Source organism: Suncus etruscus, chromosome 9 (assembly GCF_024139225.1).
Source record: "Suncus etruscus isolate mSunEtr1 chromosome 9, mSunEtr1.pri.cur, whole genome shotgun sequence".
NCBI classification, from domain to species: Eukaryota; Metazoa; Chordata; class Mammalia; order Eulipotyphla; family Soricidae; genus Suncus; species Suncus etruscus.
In genome coordinates, this window is record NC_064856.1 from 103,327,190 (window position 1) to 103,352,265 (window position 25,076).

Here is a 25,076-nt window from a genome sequence, read left to right on the forward strand (position 1 = left end):
GCTCCACTTGATGTGGCCAAAAAAACCCAAAAACCAAAACAAACAAAAATAACACAATGACAAGAATGCATTAACAATAGTGCAAATCATAGAATCTCAATGAAGTCATCATATATCAGATATACAAATGCTATGTAGAAATTTTATTTGTGTAATTGACTTTCTGTTCTTGAGGTACATGATATTCTTATATGATTGGAATATTGTCTCATATTAGTTATGTGGCTTGGAAATATTTCTCCCATCCTGTTAGTTACCTTTTAGTGACATATATCATTCCTTTGTCATGCAAAGGCTTTTAATAGTAATATAACTCTATATTTTTTCCATTTTTGCCTCTTTTTGTATGATGCAAAAAAATTATTACCCACTGTTCTGCATAAGTTTTTCCTAATTTTAAGGAGTTTTATAGTTATAAATGATTACATTTTGAATTCATTTTGAATGCAAGATCACTTTTATACATGATATAAAATTCTAATCTGGTTTACGTAATTTTGTAAAATGAAAAAATTTTCATTTTTAATCGTTTTACTGTCATTTGTTGAAGAGAAAGTATTTTCTTCATAGAGTGTTTTAGAATGCCTGTCAAATATTAGTTGCTAAATTACACATGATCTTATTTCTGAGTTTTGGCTGTTCCATTATTTTATGTGTTCATTGCACACCAGTCAAATTGTTTTTATTTAGTTGTATAGCTTTGTAATAAATTTGAAATCAAGAAGTGGAATTAATTTAGCTTTGTTTCTTTCTCAAATTATCTTTATTTATTCGGGGTTTTTGCAAATACATAAAAATTTTAGGATTGTTTGTCGTATTTTTAAGAAAAATAGTTTCATACTCCTGATAGGATTGCGCTAAATCTAATGTTGTTTTAAATGATATGAACATTTTAATGGAATTTTTTTCCGTTTTGAAAAAAATTTGAGATTATATGGGGTTGCTCAATCTAGGAATTCAAACCTCCTCATTGTTTTACCAGAGTTTCTCAATTTATCTATTCAATAGATAAATTTGGTTAAATCTATTCTTAAATTTGTGCTTGTGATTGATATTAATCAAATTGGGTTGTTATTTTTATACTTATACATATCAATGTATAAATACAATTAATTTATAAGTCCACATTTTATGACTATTAATTATTTTTAGTAGCTCCAACAATTGTTTTGTATGTGCTAAGACTGTGTTCTCGTGACATCTACAACAGAGATAAATTCCATTTTTTATTTATAATCTGGTATCTTTTTTCTTGTATTATTTAAACTAGAAAAACCTGCTAATTATTTGTAATATAATATATATTCATAATATAAATATAATATATTATTTTCCTGATCTTAATGAAGAGTTCCCAATCTTCCCTTATTGATAATTAGTTAGATCTAGACATTTTATATAAATTTAATTATGTTGAAATACATTTTCTTTAGACCAAATTTATTGCAGCTTTCATGAATAAGTGCTGAATATTGTCAAATGCTTTGACATAAAGAAAATGCTATGACTTTTATAATATTCTACCAATGTAAAATATAAGATTTACTGATTTTTGTATTTTGTACATCTCTGCATCCCAGAGAGAACCCTACTTAATCTTAGTGGAGAACTCATTTACTGTGATAGTAAATTCAGTTTGCAAGCATTTTGTTGAGATTTTATCTTCTGTATTAATTTTAGGATTGTTGTGTTTTTGTTTTTGTTTGTTTGTTTTGTCTGACTGTTACAGTGGTCTTGTAAAATTAGTTTTAGTGTGCTTCTGTCTCTTCAGGTTTTGGAGGTTATTGAAAACGACTAATATTTATTCTTCTTTAAATGCTTTATAGAATTTATTGAAAATCATCTCTTTGGAGGGGGGTTGTTGTTGAGGTTTTGTTCCAGTATTCTTAATTGTTATTGGTTTATTCAGATCTTTTTTGTTTATGAGCCACCTGTCAATGCTTGGGGATTATTCCTGGCTCTATGCTCTTGGGTCTTTCCTGGTGGTACTCAGGGAACCATATAGGATGCTGGAGATTGAACTGGGTCAGCCACATGCAAGGCAAATACCCTATCTACGATGCAATCTCTCTGGCCTTCTATTCAGTTCTCTTATTTTTTTCCTATACATATTGTTGGTTCTTTATTTATAGAAATTTAGTTTTATCTTTTAAATTGTCAAAATAATAAAAAGTGAACATAGGCCAGGAAAGGCTCTCCTGACCTGACACACTATCACAGGTATACCACAGACCTGATAATGTCTATCTATCATCCCAATGTGGTTTTTCTTTGTTTCTCTAGACTCCAGATTTATCTCTACGTTCTTTGATTTTCACAGTAGATGTTTTGATTTATGTATATCTCTTATGTGTTCTTCTAAAGAAGTAAATGGTGCCAATCATGATCCATGACACTGTTTTGATATTATCATTCAGAGCTAAATCTCCATTATGATCCCTTAGTCACAATACTATGCTGTTTCTTAAGAGAGAAAATATTCCAAAGTTGAGACAATAATTGCAATAATAGTACATATATTAGTCTCCTTTTGAAAAAATTTATATAAAAGTGTCTCCAAAATAATTATTATTCTATAATATTATGGTATATATGTGTATTCCAAGAAAATATTATCAAAATATAAGTTATAATTTTCCCTACCACTTAAAATAATTATTTGGATATATTTCTAAAAATATTATTATACCTGTGATAATTTTTATAGGTAAAGAAAGAAATTTTAGGGGTTAGAGCATTAGTACAGCGAACTGAGTTCTTGTCTTGCATACAGCAGACCTTGGTTTCACATTTAGTCCTCCAATTCCTACCAAGAATTATTCCTGAGTTCAGAGATAAGTGTGGTCTAATAAAAATTATTAATTACACTTATAATAAAATAAATAAGAGGTATATAAAATAACACACAGGACCAAGTCTTTCCCCAGTCTTGTATGATTGGTTTGGCATTCAAATTAATGTAATTTATTTAATCGAGTATTGTAATTCATTGTTCTCTATCTGATAATAAGTGGTAAAATTCTATTGTGATTTCCATTAAAAATAGTATGCTCTGAGCACCACCAGACATGTCCTCCTACTCACACCTACATAATATATCAAAATATATTAAAAATAGAATAAAAAATTTTAATTACATTTCAATTACCACATGGGAGTAAAGAAGTATTGGGGTATTTCAAAATTCTTCTGTAGTGAAGTAATTTATACTTTACTATTATGAAGTGGCAGTTCTATATATTGAATTATCATAGTCACTTATTTTATTTTATTGGATGGAGGTTGAGCCACACCTAGCTATGTTAATGGTTTAATCTTGTTCTGCTTCAGATATTACCTCTGGCAGTGCTCGAAGAACCATCTAGGTACCAAGCAGGGTGGGCTGCCTGCAAGGCAAGCTCTTACATCCTCGTGTACTCTCTCCAATGCAAGGCAGTTTTGTTTTAATCAGTGCTCTATAACTTACTAATATCAATATTAGAATTGTCGGTTTTATTCACTTTTTCTTAAATCGGTATGATATAAAATTATTCATGGTTGAGTTTTTGTTTTAGACAATGTTCCAACACCAATCTTGTCACCTGTGTTAATTTCCCTCCACCAATATTCCTAGGTTCCCTCAACACTCCCCCATACACACACACACACACACACACACACACACACACAACTAAATGAGTCATCTTGACATGCACTTTTTAAGCTCTGTTGTTAAAGTTTGGATCTCATAATTTCAGTGTTGTTAGCTCTATGGTGTGAATGTTTAGCTCTATCATTCCTTAATACCACCAATGAACCTAAACTGCTTTGATCTCTGCCCCTCATTGCTTCTCACCTGTCTCTTTCCCTCCTATCCTCCACTATTGCTTCTCTTCTACAAATACTCTGTGACCAAGGGTGACCTAGGCAGCTTCCAATTAAACCATTGCATGCCTTCATGCTTTTATTCTAAATTCCACATATAAATGAAATCATCCTTAGTTTTTTCTCTTCTGGCTTACTTCACTTGACATATTTTCAGTCCCATCCATGTTGCAACAAATTGTATGATTTCATAATTCCTTGCAGATATGTAGTATTCTATTATGCAGTTACACCACATCATCCAGCCTCCACAGTGGACATAGAGCTGGCCAATACATGACCTTGGGGATGGCATATTACAGCCCAAGACAGAATGACAAGTTCCCAGATGCTGGCATGTGTCTGGCTTTGTGGGACTTCAGGCAAGGAAGGGTATTGTTGTTGTTTTAAATTGCATAATTAATGAATTAACATTATACATTTTGTAGACTTTAGGAAATGATTGAGAACCTGAACTGCCAAGCATCACTTTTTGACAATTTGAGATGAAAAGCTGGGATACCTTCCAAAATCAAGGAAGCATTTTTCTTTAACAAGTACTAATGAGAGGGAGAAGGGCAAAAAGAAATATTGTAATGCTATTGTTCTTCCTGGTTAGGTAAAGTATTCTCTTATTTCTTTCATAAATTTAGGAGCAACAAGACAATGGTAAAGGGAAGAAATGTTACAGAAATTACCCATTTCATCCTCGTGGGGTTCTCAGATTTGCCTAGAATTTTAATAGTGCTCTTCATTGTGTTCCTGTTAATGTACATTACTACGCTGACCTGGAACGTGGGCCTTATTATACTAATAAGAATGGACTCCCATCTCCACACACCCATGTACTTCTTCCTCAGCAATCTGTCCTTCATAGATATCTGCTATGTGACCACTACAGTTCCCAAGATGCTCTCAGGATTCTTCCAGGAGCAGTCAACTGTCACTGTCATGGGTTGTGCTATTCAGTACTTCGCCTTTTCATTGATGGGCTTGAGTGAGTCTTGTGTCATGACGGCCATGGCTTATGATCGCTATGCTGCCATTTGTAATCCACTTCTCTATTCATCAATCATGTCGCCCACCTTTTGTGTGCAGATGCTGTTGGGATCCTATATGGCTGCAATCTCGGGTGCTATAGCCCAATTGTGTGCCATTCTTCGACTCTACTTCTGTGGGCCTAATATCATTAATCACTTCTTCTGTGACTTGCCCCAACTGATAAATTTATCCTGTAATGACACTTTCTTTTCACGAGTCATACTGGCTATAGTCACCATGATCTTTGGAGTAACCAATGCCCTGCTTATCATGATATCCTATGTCTATATTGTCCTCTCCATCTTAAAGATCACTTCAGCTAAAGGCAGAGTCAAGGCTTTCAACACATGTGCTTCTCACCTGACAGCAGTCTCCTTCTTTTATGTCTCAAGTGTAGTTGTTTATTTGAGTTCTGGCACTGGAAGCTCTTCAGCTGTTGACAGATTTGCATCAGTGTTCTATACTGTGTTGATCCCCTTGTTGAACCCTTTGATTTACAGTCTGAGGAACAGGGAAATCAAAGATGCCTTGAAGAAGCTTCCAAATAAGAGAGGGTATTGCTGAGCTCACAAATTCTTTTTTTAACAATCCCTTACACCCCAACTCTATGTATAAATATGGACCACAACTTTGATAGCATTGATAAAGAAAGCACTATTTAATAGAGATTATATGCCAAATGGACCAATATCTCAAACAATGCTGCACAAACATGGTATCTCTCATCCCTAGAATTCTTTAACTTAAAACTGCATGATAAATAGCCTTATGACATATTAATGTTTTAGCAGCCTTTGTAAAACATTTAAGTTTAGAAGTGAGTTATTTCTTTATATGTTAGTGAATTAGTCCTATTCAGCACCAGATTTCTATTAACATAACAGGACAGAGATCTCCAGAATAAATACTTGTCTCTAAAATTCACAAATATAATGTAACACATAGTTGTGCCCAATGTGTACTACATCACTTTTTTCTTCCTTCCTTTCTTTCCTTTTTCTTTCTCTTTCTTTCTCTCTTTGTTTCTTGTTTTCCTTCTTTCTTTTTCTTTATAAGTCGTTTCCTACAATGTGCAGAGACTACTCTTGGTTATGCACTTAGGGATCACTCCTGGTGGGTTAAAGGAACCATATGTAGTGTCAGGATACAACCTGGGTAGACTACATTTGAGAAAAATAGTACACTTTTGTTCTTGTCCTTGTACTGTGTTTCTTACTAGAGTGAGAATGAACTATTAGAAGGAAATATTTTAAATACAAAAATACTATATAGTTGGTTGACTGTCTCCTGGGAAAACCAGTCTTGGATACAAAATCTTTGTCGAATGCTTCATGTCTTTGGTCACATTCTAGTCACCACCAGTTGAAGTAAGAATGGAGATGATAAATTAAATAATAAAAAATTATGGGGTCCTGTAAATGTTTTTTACTTTAATGTGATCATTGACTTTCTTGCATTTAATGTCTTGTGATAACTTCTCATAAAAATTATATTTAAACTCCATATGACAGTCAACAGTTTCTGATAACATGGACTCAAACTCCATTGAACAGGAACAGGTCTTTGATGTAGTGAGTGCAATCACACTATTATATAGTTTCTGATATTTCAAATATTGGATAGGTTTAGTTTGAGAAAACATGTACAATAATTTGCTATAATAACTGAGTTTATAACATTCAATATTACAAAGATTATGAAAATTGGTATGCAGATTGTCTGTTCAATATTTTATGTCCCTTAAATTGTAGCTATATGGAGTGGTAGAATGTTTAGAGTAGAATGGTTAATATTTTAATTCTCATTCTTTTCTGGTAACCTCAAGGTTTCCAAGAAAGGAAATAGAGATGGGGATAGATAAAGTTTCAACTCTGACAACTTTCTGATACCTGAAGATGTAAAATCATGGTCCTTAAGTTTAGTTTAAAACAGAATATGGACAATTGTCCTTTTGGGTTCGAACCCCACTCCCAGTACTAGTGCTCCATAATTGTTGGGGCAGGAGCTGTGGTGTTAGCCGTAAGGCATCTGCCTTGAGCATGCTAGCCTTGGACAGTCTGTGGTTCTGTCTCCTGGCGTCCCATATGGTCCCCCAAACCAGAAGCGATTTCTGAGCACATAGCCAGGAGTAACCCCTGAGAGTCACCGGGTGTGGCCGAAAAACAAGAAACAAACAAACAAAAAAGGAAACCGGAGTATGCATCATTTACTATTTAATCCTATAGTTCCCTATCTTGAACAAATATAAAGCAAATGTAATTAAATTTTAGATTAATCTTTGTGTTTTATTGGGTTCTTTATACTGTATGGCTTATCATTTTTATGAGTCTTGTGACTTATCTTGTTTAATTAAGGACTTAAGTAAAGATGTACTAGATATCTCATGAATTTAACAGTGGAAAGGATTGAGAGGAAAGAAATTTTGAAAATTTCTGAGAGTATTTTGAGCTTGCTTTAGAGAAATATGAATAAAGAATGTTTGACAAACTCATCAAAGTGCCCATCAAAGGTAATATCTTTGAGGTATTGCTTCTTCAAAATATATACAAATGTGTGAGAATTTACTCTGGGCCAGGGCTAGTTGCTGAAAGGAAGTAAAATGACATTGTGTGATATACTCTCAGTAGCAGTATTGTAAACCACAGTGTTTGAAAGGGGAAGAAAAGGAAACAGAAAAGTGTGTACCATAAAAGCAACATGAAGAGTGTGAAGAATTTAGGACATTATTGCAAGAAAGTGGATATTAATGAAGAGATTAGTGTTAAAATATTGGTATGACTGGAACTCAACCATGAATAACTGAAACTTTTTGATTCATGGTGATTTAATATTTTTAATTTTTTTAATTAAAATTTGTTTTGTTTTTTTGGGCCACCTAGTGGCACTCAGGAGCTAATCCTGGCTGGCACTGAGAACCATATGGGATGCCAGGTCAGCAAATGCCCTACCCACTATGCTATTTCTATCATTTTTTAGTTAAAAAAAAAGTAAGCTTGATGTTGATTGCACCTACATTAAAAAGGTATTAGTAAAAAAAATTCAGAGTCAGCCCTAACAAATTTCCCAGTTTAAGTGAGTGAATTACTCTAATGGTGGAGCCAGAAATATAGCATAGCAATGGGGCATATGCCTTGCATGTGGCCAATCTGGAAGGGACCCAGTTCAATTCCCAGCATCCTATGTGGGCCCCCAGCCTGCCAGGGGCAATTTCTGAATGCAGAGCCAGTAGTAACCTCTGAGCTCCACTGGGTGTGTCCAGAAACCAATCAATCAATAAAGTTTAAAAAAAAAAAAAGAAAAAAAGAAAATTTCTTTTATGGGAAGAAGCCTCTCCATAAATGGATCTCAGATGGAGCTGATTCAATTATTCATATCTAAATTACCTTTTTAAATGTTCTAGAACACAAAGATAATAAACCCAACTTCTAGACACTGTTTAGAAACCTATGTAGTAGATTAGTGAAACCCTTATTTCTGTAAAATAAACACACTCTCGCCAGTTAAGAAAGAAATATTTCAGGGCCCGGAGAGATAGCACAGCAGTGTTTGCCTTGCAAGCAGCCAATACTGGACCAAAGGTGGTTGGTTCGAATCCCGGTGTCCCATATGGTCCCCCGTGCCTGCCAGGAGCTATTTCTGAGCAGATAGCCAGGAGTAACCCCTGAGCACTGCCGGGTGTGGCCCAAAAACCAAGAAAAAAATATTTCCAAAATAAAATTTAGTTCTATTAAACAAAATGTGAAAGTGCCCATGAATTTTAAGGCTTCTAACAACAATGTTTCTGTTTTAAATAAAAATTGTTTCATCTCCTGGAGCTGGAGCAATAGCACAGTAGCACAGCGTTAGAGCATTTGCCTTGCACAGCTGCCGATCCAGGACAGCTGGGTCTCCGGTTTGATTCCCAGCATCTCATATGGTTCCCCGAGCCTGCCAGGAGTGACTTTTGTGTGCAGAGCAAAGTGCTAAGCACCCGAGTGCTGCCAAGTGTGACCCAGAAAAAGAACCAAAAAATTTTGTTTTATCTCCAAACCTACTACCAGAATCAATGATCCTCCAACAATAAACATATAATATCTTTAAGGAATTGTCACAATTCCTTATTTAAACAAACTTCTTAATCACAGGATCCGTGTACACATCTGCATTATTATAAGCAATTCATCTTTCATCATTGATTCTTCAAAGTTTGAACAGTGAGAGAATTACCACACTATCACTTTTGCAGAGTTCAAATTTTGAGTAATCAGTGATGAAAGATGAATAGAAATTATGTAAAAAGTAAAGAACCAACTTTCAAGGGTGTCTCTCTGCTAGCTAAGAATGTTCAGATCTGTGAGGTCTTGATTGGAGAATTGAATCAATATGGCCAACTGGGAACATTGATGTGAACTAGATCGTCTAAATTAAAAAGAAAAATTTTTAAAAAATAAATAAAAAGTCAAAGTCAATTATGACATGGTGAGGCCAGAAGACAATATGACCCTGCATGTGGCTGCAGTGTAAAAAATTTTGTTTCAAAGCCCCATCACCATTTACGCTTCAACAAGTACCTCCAGGGATAACTCCCGAGCAAGGAATCAGATATAGCTTCTGAGCAAAGCAAGGTACAACCATAAACTACACACACACAATGAGAAATTGTTCATGCCCAAACTGTGGAATTAGTGATTGCTATCATTTAAATGATGGTATAAGTTATAAAGAGTTTTTGTACTATGGTGCAAACATTCACACATGTATACACTTACATGCGTGTAAAAGGCATACACCAAATGTTAAGACCTGCAAAACACGAAATAAAATGTCATATTTTCCGTTTCAAGGCTTTATTTACATTGGTCACAAAATGCACGTGATTTTTGAAGTTGAATATTTCACAATTACATGTTTATCAAAACACTTTCAACTTCTCACTTCTTTGTCTGGGGCTATTCCCTTACCTACTAGATACACATTTTCAAACTCAGAGTTGAAACTACACTTTACCTTGGGGATTGTTCCAATGTCAAGGTTATTATAAAGAGGACTGACTCCTCACAAAGGAACATCAGGATAAATTAAATACAGCACAATAGAAAAAACAATTAATAGGTGCTTCTATTGCACAATTTTCAACATACACCTAATTGAGGCTCTAGAGACACATAACAGAAATATAAAGGTTATGTTCAGAATACCTTTGCCTTTAGCTGACAGCAAACCAGACTTAAAATTACAATATTGAATAAATGGACTTTAGAAGAATGTATAAAAGATCTTCAAAATTATAAGAAATTTAGTATATATTATAATGGAAATTAAATTTGTTTTATCCTGATGATAGGTAACAAAGATGGTGATGATAAAGAAGAATTTCTTTCTGTTTTATTCCCACAAGATGCTCTCTGCAATTAGTTTTTGTGGCCATGACGACACATTTTGAATAGTAAAACTATAGTCTATCTGGAATTATTTCCCTTTGATAACAAATACATTATTTGTATGATAGATACACACATACAAATACATTATTTGTATGATAGATATTAGACATAGAAAACCCTAAAGTTTCCACTTAAATTTTTATTAGATAGTAACTAATATAGTATGATGCCAGGATAAAAAATCAATATACAAAAATTTATCTTGAATTTTCTCCTTTTTAATCAATTTACTAACCAGAAGAGTACAAAATATTTGCAGAGAGAAATATTGAATGTGTGTGGAAGTGGAGATCCAGTGGGAGAAGAGGTAAAAAAGAAAAGAAAGATAAAAATAGAAGCAAAGAGATTAAGGAAAATGAAAGAACAGGGGAATGGAGGGGAGAGGAGAGAAGAAAGAGAAAGGAAGAGGAGAGGTGATTAGGGGATATTACATATGGTCCCCTAAGCACTGCCAGGAGTAATCCCTGACACAGAACTAGGAATAAGCCCTGAGCACAACTAAATAAGGCCAAATAACAGACCAAAAACTTGGTTTAACTAAATCATTGCAATTCTTGCCATAGAAAACTTAGAAATAGTGAATCTACCATAGAATAACCACCATTTTCCACAGGTAATTTACTGCAGTTATCTACAAGGTTGCCAGACTTCTGCAGGTTACTGCAGTAAGGTGCAGTCCACCTAATGCTGGCTGCTGCTCAGCTGCAAGGGCCTGAGGCTGCCAGGGCTTGGTGCTACAAGACTCCTAGGGGCCCATGGGGCCCAGCTGCCAGGTGGGACTAAGAGCCCACCCAGGGGCGCCAACTTGTAGCAATCACATGTCCAGGACTGATAGAGAGAAACGAAGTATACTTTTTATTCCTTCTGAGGTCTGCTGCCTCTGCCCTGGGGTGAGAGAAAGAGAGAGAGAGAGAGAGAGAGAGAGAGAGAGAGAGAGAGAGACAGAGACAGAGACAGAGACAGAGACAGAGACAGAGAGACAGAGACAGAGAGACAGAGATGGAAATTCTATAATCCCAGGTTCAGAAGAGAAAGAGAGATAGATGATCAAAGCAGGCAGCATCTCACCGACTCTTTACCTCTGCCCCACCCTCACCCCCACTGACAGGTCACTATCTTGCCACCATCCACCAATGGTCAAAGTTTTCCATTTTATACCCAGCATGACAGGAGGGGGGTGGTTTGGCCAGGTTCAACTGTCATTACAGTGTGAGTATCCAAGGAGCATGTTTAGGTCCAACTGTCATTACATCAACAGACTCTGCTAGCATGGATTTTTTTTTAATTAATTTCCTTATTTAAACACCGGGTTCACAAACATAATTGTAGTTAAGTTTCATTCTTAACAATAGCATCCCCCCTTCACCATGCAACCTTCCGATCACCAATGCTTCTATCTCTTCCCCCCAATCCCCGCCTGTATACGAGACAGGCTTTCCATATCTCTCACTCACTGACATTGTTATGATAGTTGTCAGTGTAGTTATTTCTCTAACTGCACTCATCACTCTTCGTGGTTAGCTTGATATCTAGAGCCAGTCCTTTCGACCCTCCACTCTGAGAATTATTTCAATGTCATTTTACATTAATATATTTATTTAAACACCTTGATTACAAATATGATTGTAGTTGGGTTTCAGTCATGTAAAGAACACCCACCCCCCTTCACCAGTGCAGCATTCCCATCACTAATGTTCCAAATCTCGCTCCTCCCCACCCCACCCAACCTGTACTCTAGACAACTTTCTGCTTCCCTCATTCATTCACATTATTATGATAGTTCTCAATGTAGTTATTACTCTAACTGCACTCTTCACTCTTTGTGATGAGCTTCATGTCGTGAGCTGGACCTTCCAGCCCTCCTCCCTTTTGTCTCTGAGAATTATTACAAAAATATTTTTTATTTTTCTTAAAATCCAAAGATGAGTGAGACTATTCTGCATCTATCTCTCTCCTTCTGACTTATTTCACTCAGCATATTAGATTCTATGTACATCCATGTATAGGAAAATTTCAAGACTTCATCTCTCCTGACGGCTGCATAATTACTAGCATGTTTTAAGTTAAATAATTAACTCTTGGGCCAGAGCAATAGAACAGCATAGGGCGAGCCTTGCACTCAGTCAACACAGGACAGACCCCAGTTCAAATCCCAGCATCCCATATGGTAGCCTAAGCCTGCCAGGAGCGATCTTTGAATGCCTAGCCAAGAGTAACATCTGAGCACTGCCCAGTGTAACCCAAAAACATAAAGCCAAAAACCAAATACCAAAAAAAAAAAAAAAAATTAACACTTTATTCCAATGTAACCTTTCTCGCAAGGCATAAGATGGGTAAAGCTGATCAAGTCTGAGAACTTAACAAAAGTATTTATATATTTCTACTATAAGCAAGGAAATGAACTCTTCATTATTTTTTCTATTTAAGAAACAAACACATCCAAAAATGGTGGCATTGAACTTAAGTATACATTTTAAATAAAAAATTAGTAATACAGCGTAGCATATTGGAGATAATTCTGAGTCAGAAGGCATAAATGACATACAATTAATAGAAGGCAACATAATCTAATTGTTTATATAAAGAGCTATTTTAAATTTACACATTACAATCAAGAAAGAAATTTTTAAAAAATACTCGAAATAAATGAGAATGAAAGTACTATACAGGCTATCAGAATCTCTGGGACACTGCAAAAACTATTTGGTGTGAGAAGTTCATAGCAATGCTGACTTACAAAGAAGTTCAGGATAATAATTTTTAAAAAATCATAGAAAAGGAGGAATAACAAATGAAACAAAAAGTAGTAGAAAAATAATACAAAAACCAGAACAGAAATCAATAATATAGATACCAAGAAAACAATACCAAAAGAAAATGAAGAAGACAGGAAGTTGGTTTTTTGAAAAAAATTAACAAAATGGACACAAATTTAACTAGACTCATGAGTAAAACTTAAAGAGAGTATTTCTAACTAAATTGCATCAGAGACCAAAAGGGAGAAATTATAACCATCCTTCCAAATTCAAGATATTATGGAATATTACTATTTACAAATTTATGCTGTTAAACTGTAGACTCTAGAAGACATGAACAAATTCTTATAATCAGGTAATCTTCCAAAACTCTTTGAGGAAAAAACAGAACCTGAACAGGACAATTATAAGTAGGCAATTGAAAGAGAAATTAAGAATCTCTCCGGGTAGCAACCAGGTTCACACCATGACAGATCCATAGACTCACTATTTTCTCGAGAAATGTAAATCAAGCCATAAAAAACATCATGGGGGGGGGGGGGAGCCGGGGAGATGGCATGGACGTAGGGTGTTTGCCTTGCATACGATAGGCCAGTGGTTCAAATCTCGGAATCACATACGGTCACCCGAGCCTGCCAGTATCTATTTTTGAGAGTAGAGCCAGGAGAACCCCTGAGAGCTGCTGCGTGTGACCCAAAAACCAAAAGAAAAAAAAAGTCATGAGTACAAATGGTGGCCATACAGTTGTAAGCTGGCCTTCTGGGGATGAGGGGAAAGGCCAAAGCCCTACCCTGATGAAGCCACACACCCAGAATCACCCCTTTGCCATTGGTCCTGCCTTGTCACTCATCTACAATTATCTATAGGGACATAAAGTTGCACAAAATTACACCAAGATTAATTCCTGAGTGCAGATCCAGAAGCCTGAACATTAGTGAGGTTGACCCAAAACCAAAATATAATAGTAATAACAATTTTAGAATAAATAAATGAAAGTGTCCAAAAACCTATGAATCTACCTAACAATAGAGGTGCTAATGTTATACCATGAAAAATCTGAATCACTCAAGAAAGATAAAAGACCTTAGTAAGTGGAAAAATATTCCATGCACACAGATCAGAAGAATAAATATTGTTTAAAATGATCTTCCTGGGATCGGAGTGGTGGCACAGTGGTAGGAAAGTTGCCTTACAGCCTCTGACCTATGATGGACCACTGTTCAATCCCCTGGCATCCCATATGGTCCCCCAAGCAGAAGTAACCACTGAGCATCACCAGGTGTGGTCCAAAAAAAAAAAAAAAAAAAAAGATCTTTCTACCCAAATTACAATATATAAAATTAATACAATTCCCATCTAAATTCAGATGACATTCTTTAAAGAATTAGAGTAGTCAATAATAAACTTTGTATGGAATCATTCAAAATATTCAAAATGCCAAAGCCATACTGAGAAAAAAAAGAAACTAAGAATTATTTCATTACCTAACTTGAAACTATGCTATAAAGCTATAGTGATCAAAACAGTGTGGTGCTGGAATAAGAATAAACTCAGACAAATGAGTCAGAATAGAATACCCAAGGACAAATCTCCATGTGTATTATAATCATTTTATTTTTAACAATGAATTGAGACCATAAAATGGAGTTTTAAAAAAAGCCTCTTCAGCAAACGGTGCTGGGTAAACTGGAAACTTCCTATAAAAATGAAATTTTGCTCTATATCTCATGCCTTTCATAAAAGTCAATTCAAAGTGGACCAAAGACCCAAGATAACACCAGAATATGTAAAGTTCATTGAAGAAAATATAGTCAGAATTCTCTAATAATCGGATCTAAAAAGTATCTTCAATGATATGTGCCATTGACAAAGGCAAGAGACTCAAAAATAAACAAATGGAACTACAAAGTTTTTCTGCATGACAAAAGTAACACAGGCTAAATTTATTTTATTTTTTTTGTGTGTGTGGTTTTTGGGTCACACCCGGCAGTGCTCAGGGATTATTCCTGGCTCCAGGCTCAGAAATTGTTCCTGGCAGGCACGGGGGACCATATGGGACGCCGGGATTCGAACCGATGACCTCCTGCATGAAAGGCAAACGCCTTACCTCCATGCTATTATGATGGCTAACTCAACACATCAGAGATGATGTCCAAAATATACAAAGTGCTCAAAGAATTCAACAAAAAGAAATCTAATTTCCATCAAAAAATGAAGAAAAACTGAATAGACACTTCTCTGAGAAAGATTGATAGATATCCAACAGACTCATGAAAAAAAAAGTCATCATCACTTATGCAACAATGAAATATCATTCCACACTAATTAGAATGGAGCATATCCAAAAAAAGTGAAAAAATATCTGTGTCATTGAAGAGGTGGCAAAAGGAATTCTTATTTATTGCTGGAGGAATGCAGACTAATTCATCCCTATGGAAAATAGTATGGAGATTTCTCACTGAAGTAAGATTTGAGCTGCCACCTGACTCAACAATCTTATTCCTGAGTATCTACCTCCAGGACACAAAAATATCCATTATTTATTGCAGCACTTAGCATAATAGCTAAGATATGGAATCAACCTAGGTGTTTAATGATAGATAAGTGGATAATAAAGATTTAACATATCGACACAGTGAAATACTGTGCAGTTTTAAGGAGTGATGAAATCATTCAATTTGCAGCAACATAGATGGAGATGGAAGATACCATATTAAGTGAAGTAAGTGAGAAGAAGGACAAACACGGGATGATATTACTTATGTGTAGTATATAGAATAATAGGATATGAAAAGTCGTTATATAAAATTTAGGATTGCCTAGAGCACACATGACCTAAGAGTATTGTAAAAAGGACAGATAAAGATAGAAATTGATGAGGGGGATAAAAAGCAGAAGATAAGTAATAGAGACCTAATGAAAATAAGGGCCTCATATACACAAGGAATAGAAAGAAATAAGCTATAGATGCAAACAAAAATCCAACAACACAAGAAACATGAGATCCAAACTGCAACAACCAAATATTAAAATGTGCTTGACAAGGAGACACTAGACAGGGGTGGTTGAGAACCTGGGGGTGCTAAGGTCATTGATGCTGATAGTGGAATCAGAGCTGGTCTACAATTCAACTATGTTTAACTTTGTAAATCACTTTTTTTTTGTTTTATTTTGGCCACACCCATTTGATGCTCAGGGGCTACTCCTGGCTAAGCACTCAGAAATAGCCCCTGGCTTGGGGGAACCATATGGGATGCCGGGGGATCGAACCATGGTCCTTCCTTGGCTAGCGCTTGCAAGGCAGACACCTTACCTCTAGCACCACCTTCCCAACCCGTAAATCACATTTTTGTAATAAATTCTAGATAATAAATTCTTTAAAAAGTTGCCTATTGTGATCAAACCCATTTCATAAATGATAACCATGATTATGATAATAAATTATTTTTAAGGATTAATTATGGCAAGAGCAAACAGCAAAATGAGAGTCAGAACTCAATATAGTTTGACCAGTATTAGTACCTGTGTTTGAACCTGAAGTTGGATGAACTCATACAACTGTCATTAGTGTTTTTGTATTCTTTATTGTCTTGATTTTCTTACTTAATGCAGAGGACATGGAATCTGAGATGGTCATTTTGATGATTTTTAATGTCTAGGAAACAAGGTTATATACACATATAATAGCACTTTGTAGAAAGGGGAGTGTCCACATAAGAAATCCATTATTATCCTTTTATCAGCTAACAGTGTAATAGTAGGCAAATCTCATGGCTCCACTGACTTCAGATTCCACACCTGGAAATTGAAGTCTAAGGGCCTACTGTTCTAATCACTCCAAGTTTATTAAAATAAAAAATGCTGAACTCTGCTGGAACTCTGAGGCCCAGCACTTCTCTCTGACTGTCTTCAGTGCTGCGCTGCATCCTCTGCCTGATTTCACCCTGTGTGTGGCTTAATCTGCAGGTGGCTAGCCTTCCTTGGAGGTGAGTTGATCTGCCAAAAAGGGAGGAGCCAGCTAAACTCTGCTGGAACTCTGAAGCCCAGCACTTCTCTCTGTCTTCTGTGCTGTGCTGTGTCCTCTGGCCTGATTTCATCCTGTGTGTGTGGCTTCATCTGCAGACGGCTAGCCTTCCTTGGAGGTGAGTTGATCCACCCAGAAAGGAGGAGCCAGAGGAGTGTGGCTGCTCCACTTCACTACGTGGCGGCACGCATCATTTAGCCAATGAATACTACCACAGCACATAGAAAAACCCACAATGCAAGTGTGACAATGGGGAAACAACGCAGGACAGCACCAGGCATAGAGAATGAAGATGGCAACTCTGATGATATGAAAACAGCCAAGCAACTAGTCAGTCTCTCAGATATGGAGTTTACAGAAGAAATATGGAGGATGTTCGCATAACTCATAGCATAGATTGAGTTGAACAGAACACGAATAAAACCAAGAGAATATCAATACAGAATTCAGAAAACTCCAAACTGAAATAACAGGTCAAATAATAGGTCTGAAAAACTCATTAGATAAATTGAATGAAAAATAGATAACCTCTTCATCAGGATAACAGCAACTGAGGATAGAGTTAGTGAGCTCGAAGATGAGATGCATAACAACTCTATACAGCAGAAGAGATTGGAAAAAAGCCTTAAAGCAAATGATCAAACAATGGAAAAATTACTCAAAGAATGTAAACAGATGAAAATAGAAGTCTTAGATAAGCTCAACAGAAACAACTTAAGAATCATTGGAGTCCCAGAGACCCAAGGGAGAAAATCTCCAGGAAGAATCAATGGTCAAGAACATCATTAAAGAGAAACTACCAGAGCTAATGAATACATGCGACCAAATCCTGCATGCCCGAAGAGTACCAACTAAAAAACACCCCAGAAAAAACACCCAAGACACATCGTAGTCACAATGACAAATTCCACAGATAGAAACAGAATTCTGAAAGTGGCAATATCAAAAAGAGAAATTACATTCAAGGGAACATCCTTGATATTTACAGCATAAATGTGCTGCAAGTGGCTTTGTCTTTCAGCACCAGTGGGATTTCGATGAATTCACTTCAGGGAGAGTGGGTTGCCCGAACGCCATATGGAAAAATATGAAATAAATGAAACCACACAGAGTATGTGGGGTCAACACATCTTCTGGCAGGAGTGCAGCTAGTTTATTTTCCAAACAAGGGTTTTATAGGGGTAAGACAGTCCCAGGTGCAGAGAAGAATATTTACAATAAAAAGGCAAGCTTAACTGCAAAAGGAAAGGTAATACTCAGGGCAGCTTTTAACAACCAACCTCAATCGCAAAACAAGGGTTAGGAGGAGGTAAGAAATATCTAGAAACTTGATCTTCCTGAGCTGTGCGCCACTGTTTTGGGGCCAAGCACAGGAAGAAACCAAATCTCCTAAAATGTGTTTTCCTATTTCGAGCAGAGTCAATTTCGCCCTTGTTTACCAGAAACTTCAGCTGCAAGGACATATTTGAAACATTGTCTGAACTTTTAGAGTTATATATATCCATAAAAAGGGTTTTTTTTTTTTTTTAGTAATCTTTGGTGCTGGAATTTCAGAGCCAAATTATTTGATAGAGGCCACAATTTTGCCTGAGATAATATCAAGCATCTCTTCGGAAATTCCTCAACCATCCACAGGGGAAAAAAGGCATCCATAGCAGGCCTTTTGAGGAACTCCGTGGGGGAAATTGCAGTTCTCCCCACCAGGAAAATCTAAGGATTCCTCTGGTGGGCTGAATTCCCCTAAAGGCTTATGATGCCGTGGCAAACCAGTCACCAGAAACACTCAAGGCCAGAAGGCAGTGGTGGGAAATAGTGACAAAATTCAAAGAAATAAATGCTGCGCCTAGAATACAGCACCCAGCAAAACTCACTTTCAGATTTGAAGGAAGAATAATGGCTTCACAGATAAACAACAGTTCAGAAACTTTACAGACTCAAACCAGTCTTAAAAGAAAAACTGAAAGATATACTTTAAGACAAGACTGACCAACGGACACACCAAACTTCAACATAAAGATGGCACTAAATCCCATGACAATTCTTTCTCTCAATGTCAATGGATGAAATGCACCCATTAAGAGACACAGAGTGGTTAAATGGATCGAAAAACTCAATTCAACCTTATGCTGCCTACAAGAAACACAGCTGAATAGTCAGAACAAATATAGACTCAAAATAAAAGGCTGGAGGAAAATCATCCAAGCAAACAACACCCATAAAAAAACTGGAGTGGCCATACTAATATCAGATGATGAAAACTTTATACTCAGAAAAGTTGTAAGAGACAAGTATGGACATTTTGTATTAATCAAGTGATATGTACAGCAGGAAGAAATCACTCTCCTAAACATATATGCACCGAATGAGGGGCCAGCAAAATATTTAACACAATTGTTGACAAATCTGAAAAAGAATATCAATAACAAGACAATAATTGTTGGAGACCTCAAAATGGCATTGTCAACACTTGATAGATCAATCAGACTGAAACCCAACAAGAATATACTAGACCTGAAAAGAGAAATGGAAAAAAGAGGCCTAGTAGATATATGTAGGACACTCCACCCCCAGAAATCTGGATACACATTCTTCTCTAATGTACATGGGACATTCTCCAGGATAGTCTACATGCTAGCATATAAAATATACCTCCATAATACCTCCATAATATCAAGAGGATAGAAATGTTGCAGGCTACTTTCGCTGAACACAAGGCCCTAAAATTATATGTGAATTACAAAGGGACATAGAAGAAAAACTTTAATACCTGGAAGTTAAACAGCCTAATAATGAATACCCAGTGGGTCTGAGATGAAATCAAAGAGGAAATCAAAACATTCCTGGAAACAAATGACAATAGAGACACAAACGATCAGAATCTATGGGACACAGCAAAGGCAGTACTGACAGGAAAATTTATAGCTTTGCAAGCACACATCAGAAAAGAAGTGGCATACCTGAATAGCTTAATGACACAGATCATAAAATTAGAAAGTGCTCAACAAAGGGAACCAAAAATAGGGAGACAGAAGGAAATAACAAAGTTGAGAGCATAAATCAATGAAGTGGAAACCAAAAAAACAATCTGAAAGATCAACGAAAGCAGAAGTTGGTTCTTTGAAAAAAATAAACAAGATTGATAGACCACTGGCAAAACTAACAAAGAAAAAGAGAGAGAGAAACTTGATAACTCGTATTAGAAATGAAAAGGGGGAGATCACTACCAATATTGAAGAGATTCAAAGGGTAATCAGAAACTACTTTGAGAAACTCTATGCCACTAAAGAATGAGAACCTGGAAGAAATGGATAAATTCTTGGACTCTTACAACCTTCCACGGTTGAATAAAGAGAATGTAGCATATCTAAACACTGCCATCACTATTGAGGAAATTAAAACGGTAATCAAAGGTCTGCCCCAAAACAAAAGCCCAGGCCCAGATGGATTCACTAATGAATTTTTCCAAACCATTCCAGAGGAACTATTACCAATCCTAGCAAGACTCTTTCATGAAATTGGAAAAACAGGAACACTTCCAAATAGCTTTTATGAAGCCAATATCACCTTGATCCCCAAACCAGACAGATATGCTACCAAAAAAGAAAATTACAGATCAATATTCCTGATGAACAGAGATATAAAGATCCTCAACAAATTCCTAGCAAGCAGGATTCAAGGCCTCATCAAGAAGATCATTCCTGGGCCCGGAGAGATAGCACAGCGGTGTTTGCCTTGCAACAGCCGATCCAGGATCAAAGGTGGTTGGTTCGAATCCCAGTGTCCCATATGGTCGCCCGTGCCTGCCAGGAGCTATTTCTGAGCAGACAGCCAGGAGTAATCCTTGAGCATAGCCGGGTGTGGCCCAAAAGCCAAAAAAAAAAAAAAAAAAGATCATTCCTTATGATCAAGTAGGTTTTATCCCAGGAATGCAGGGATGGTTTAACATCTGTAAATCTATCAACATAATACACAACATCAACAACAAGAAAAATAAAAATCACATGATCATATCAATAGATGCAGAGAAAGCATTTGATAAGGTCCAACACCCATTCTTGATAAAAAAAAAAAAACTCTCAGCAAGATGGGAATAAAAGGAACCTTTCTCAATATAGTTAAGGCCATCTACCACAAGCCAGTGGCAAATATTGTCCTCAATGGAGAAAAACTAAAAGCCTTCCCTCTAAATTCAGACACAAGACAAGGCTGTCCTCTCTCACCACTCCTATTCAACATAGCACTGGAAGTACTTGCTATAACAATTAGGCAAGAAAAAGATATCAAGGGAATCCAGACAGGAAAGGAAGAAGTCAAGCTCTCACTGTTGGCAGATGACATGATACTCTATCAGGGGTCTCAAACTGCATGTACCTGGGGGCCGCAGGAGGCAAAGTCGGGGTGATCCTTGAGTGCAAAGTCAGTAGTAAACCTTGAACATTGGGCTGTGTGACCCAAACAACTAAAACAAAACAAAACAAAACAAAAAAAGATTCCTCTAGGGCAGAAACACAAAATGTTGTTTGGAGGGGCATTTGTGGCCCACAGGCCGTGAGTTTGAGGCCCCTGCGACTACATAAAAAACCCTAAAGACTCTACCAAAAAGCTTCTAGAAACAATAAACTCATGTAGCAATGTAGCAGCTTACAAGATAAACACATAAACATCAATAGCCTTTTTATACACCAATAATGATAGGGGAGAAATGGACATTAAGAAAACAACCCCATTCACAATAGTGCCACACAAACTCAAATATCTTGGAATCAACTTGACTAAAGAAGTGAAGGACCTATACAAAGAAAACTATAAAACTCTGCTCCAAGAAATAAGAGAGGACACACAGAAATGAAAATACATACCTAGCTCATGGATTAGCAGGATTAACATCATTAAAATGGCAATACTCCCCAAAGCATTGTACAGATTTATTGCAATCCCTCTAAGGATACTCATGACATTCTTCAAAGAAGTAGATCAATCAATTTTGAAATTCATTTGGAACAATAAACACCCTAGAATAGCTAAAGCAATCACTGGGAAAAAGAATATGGGAGGAAGTACTTTCCCCAACTTTAAACTTTACTACAAAGCAATAGTTATCAAAACAGCATGGTATTGGAATAAATACAGGCCCTCAGACCAGTGGAATAGGCTTGAATACTCAGAGCATGTTCCCCACACATACAATCACCTAATTTTTGATAAAGGAGCAAGAAATCCTAAATGGAGCAAAGAAAGCCTCTTCAACAAGTGGTGTTGGCACAACTGGCTAGCCACTTGCAAAAAATTGAGCTTAGACCCCCAGATAACATCATGTATGAAGGTAAAATCCAAATGTATTAAAGACCTAGATATCAGACCCAATACCATAAGATATATAAATCAACACGTAGGCAAAACAGTCCAGGACATTGACACTCAAGGCATCCAGAATATTCGAATGGTGCCACAAATGAAATTATATGAGCAGAGAACAACATAAAGCTAGTAGAACAATTCATCAATTGGGAAGTCTTAGCTACAATAATTATCGAATAAGAGGAAATAAAAGAGATCTAAATAAAGAAAACAAAATCATTCACTATTTGTATATAACATATTAGCCATATAATGTTGTATGTCTAATACATAGAATAAACTCTAATATGTTCACTAAAATCTGTATTTTAGGTAATAATTAGAACTATATAGTGTCAAGATACAAGTCAATATACAAAAACCTCTTCTACATATAAAAAATTTTGCTTTTCTATTAGTTTCTGGAACTAAGAGACTAGAAAATAGTTGTAAAGGAAAAAGTAAATCAGTGAGTGTTAGGGAAGAAATAAAAAATGCACACTAGAGGCAAGGGTGGACAAGAAGGGAAAAAGTGCTAGGAGGCACAATGAGAAAACAAGGAAGGAATGGTGCAAGAAGGGGGAGGGAATTGTAGGAGAGGGGGAAAGAGAAGAGAGCAGAGGAGAGTTGGGGAGGGGAGGGGAAAAGAGGGGAAGGAAGAAATGAGGAGGGATGGGGAAGGACAGGAGAGCAGGGGAGAGGAGAGGAGGGGAGAAAGTCTTAAGGAAGAGCAGATCAGGGGAGAGGAGGGGAGGGAGGGAAGGGAGGGAAGGAGATGGAGAGCAGAGGAGAGGAAAGGAGATGAAGAGCAGAGGAGAGAGAAGAGGGAAGGGGAGAGGAAAGGAGGGGAGTGGAGGGGAGAGGAAAGTAGGGGATGAAAGGGAGAGGAGAGGAAGTGAGGGGAAAGGGAGGGGAGGTGATAGAGGGGAGAGAAGGAGAGGGGAGTGGAGAGGATGGGAGGTGAGAGGAGGGGGAAGGAGGAGAGAGGAGGGGAGAAGAGAGAAGAGCTTGCTTTTGACACCACCAATCTGGACTTAATCTCCAGTACCACACATGATCTCCAAGCTCTGCCAATAGTGACCCATGAGCACAACTGCTATGAACCAATAACATATAAAACTTTATAGTTTCAATAATTATATTCTTGTAGTACTTGTCAGAGAAAACTTATAAAAACTAATCAATTAGCATATTTAATTCAAATAATTAATTATTTCAACATTGGGATATTAACTAAAGTATTTGTGAGACCTTGTACTTGGTCAAGTATTTGCTCAAATAATTGAACTTCATTATTCTCCTCCAAATTAAAGAAACAGAAAAAATTTGGTACTGGGGCCAGTGAGGTGGTGCTAGAGGTAAGGTGTCGTCTGCCTTGCAAGTGCTAGCCAAGGAAGGACAGCAGTTCGATCCCCCTGGCGTCCCATATGGTCCCCCCAAGCAAGGAGCAATTTCTGAGCGCTTAGCCAGGAGTAACCCTGAGCATCAAACTGGTGTGGCCCAAAAACAAACAAACAAAAAAAAGGTTTGGTACTGACATAAAGTAGATATTTTTAATTTAAAACATTGGTGATACAAGATAGTGTATTGGAAATAATTCTGAATCAGAATATACTAATAAAGTACTAATATTTACTTGATTTATAAAGACCTATATTAAATATATATTTTATTATCATGCCCATATTAAAAAGTATATTATTGGAACCTTAATCTTAAACAGCAACTAAAAATTATCTTTTTTCTGTGTCATACTGGAAAATATCTTGGCTTCACTGACTTCAAGTGGATAATTAGATTATTAGATCACCTGATTAAGCTGCCATCTGTAATGATAACAAGTTCATTAAAATAAAAAAATACAATTAAGAGTTCAGAAAGGATCATGGGGGAAGATGGGAATTGAATCAGAAGGGACATGAAGAAGATGGGGAAATTAGCCCAAACCTCTCTGACAACCACGACTACAGAGAACAAGTACCTAGAGTTTTTTCCTTCTGTATTTTTCCTTTCACCTCTACTACTAATACCACATTTAAAAGAATTTCCCCCTTTGTGAACATCTCTCTTGCTGTGGCAGATGGCCAGTTTCGTGGCCAAAAAGACCCATCTTGGAAGGCAATAAGGCCTTTCTAGAAAATTCCCTTCTGAAGACTCACAAATCAACTGGTTCCAAGAACTCTGTCTTCCTGGAGCTTTGGGGACAATATAAAAAGGCAAGACCTAGAGACAACAGTAGATTCTTTGTTATATCACTTGTCATTTGATCCTCCTAATAGGACCTGGATGGCACAAGGTTTATGGTTCTGGATCTCCTATTCTTTAACTCTTCCTTTAATTCCACTTCTCTATCCTACACTAGGTAACTTCCTGTGGTACTTTCTCTTTACCTAACAAAATGTAGCCTAACATGTTAGTACTTTGTGATGAAAGGAAATGTTAAGTACTCCAGTTACTAAATAATTTGATCTTGAATTCTATTACACACAAGAGTTTTCACCTGTAAAATAAGAATACTCAGGCCATTTAAGAATCTAGTGAGACAATGTAATTATATTCAGTGGTCCTCAAACTATGGCCCACGGGCCACATATTGTATTTGTTCCCTTTTTGTTTCTTCACTTCAAAATAAGATACATGCAGTGTGCATAG

At 36.5% G+C, this 25,076-nt stretch overlaps 1 protein-coding gene across 1 annotated transcript; it reads left to right on the forward strand.

Annotated features, from left to right (window-relative positions):
- The first annotated feature begins 4,509 nt into the window (after window positions 1-4,509).
- Window positions 4,510-5,448, forward strand: LOC126018744 (olfactory receptor 5AN1-like). Its single transcript, XM_049780840.1, has one exon. It carries the CDS (start codon window positions 4,510-4,512, stop codon window positions 5,446-5,448), a length of 939 nt encoding a protein of 312 aa, XP_049636797.1.
- The last annotated feature ends 19,628 nt before the right edge of the window (window positions 5,449-25,076 follow it).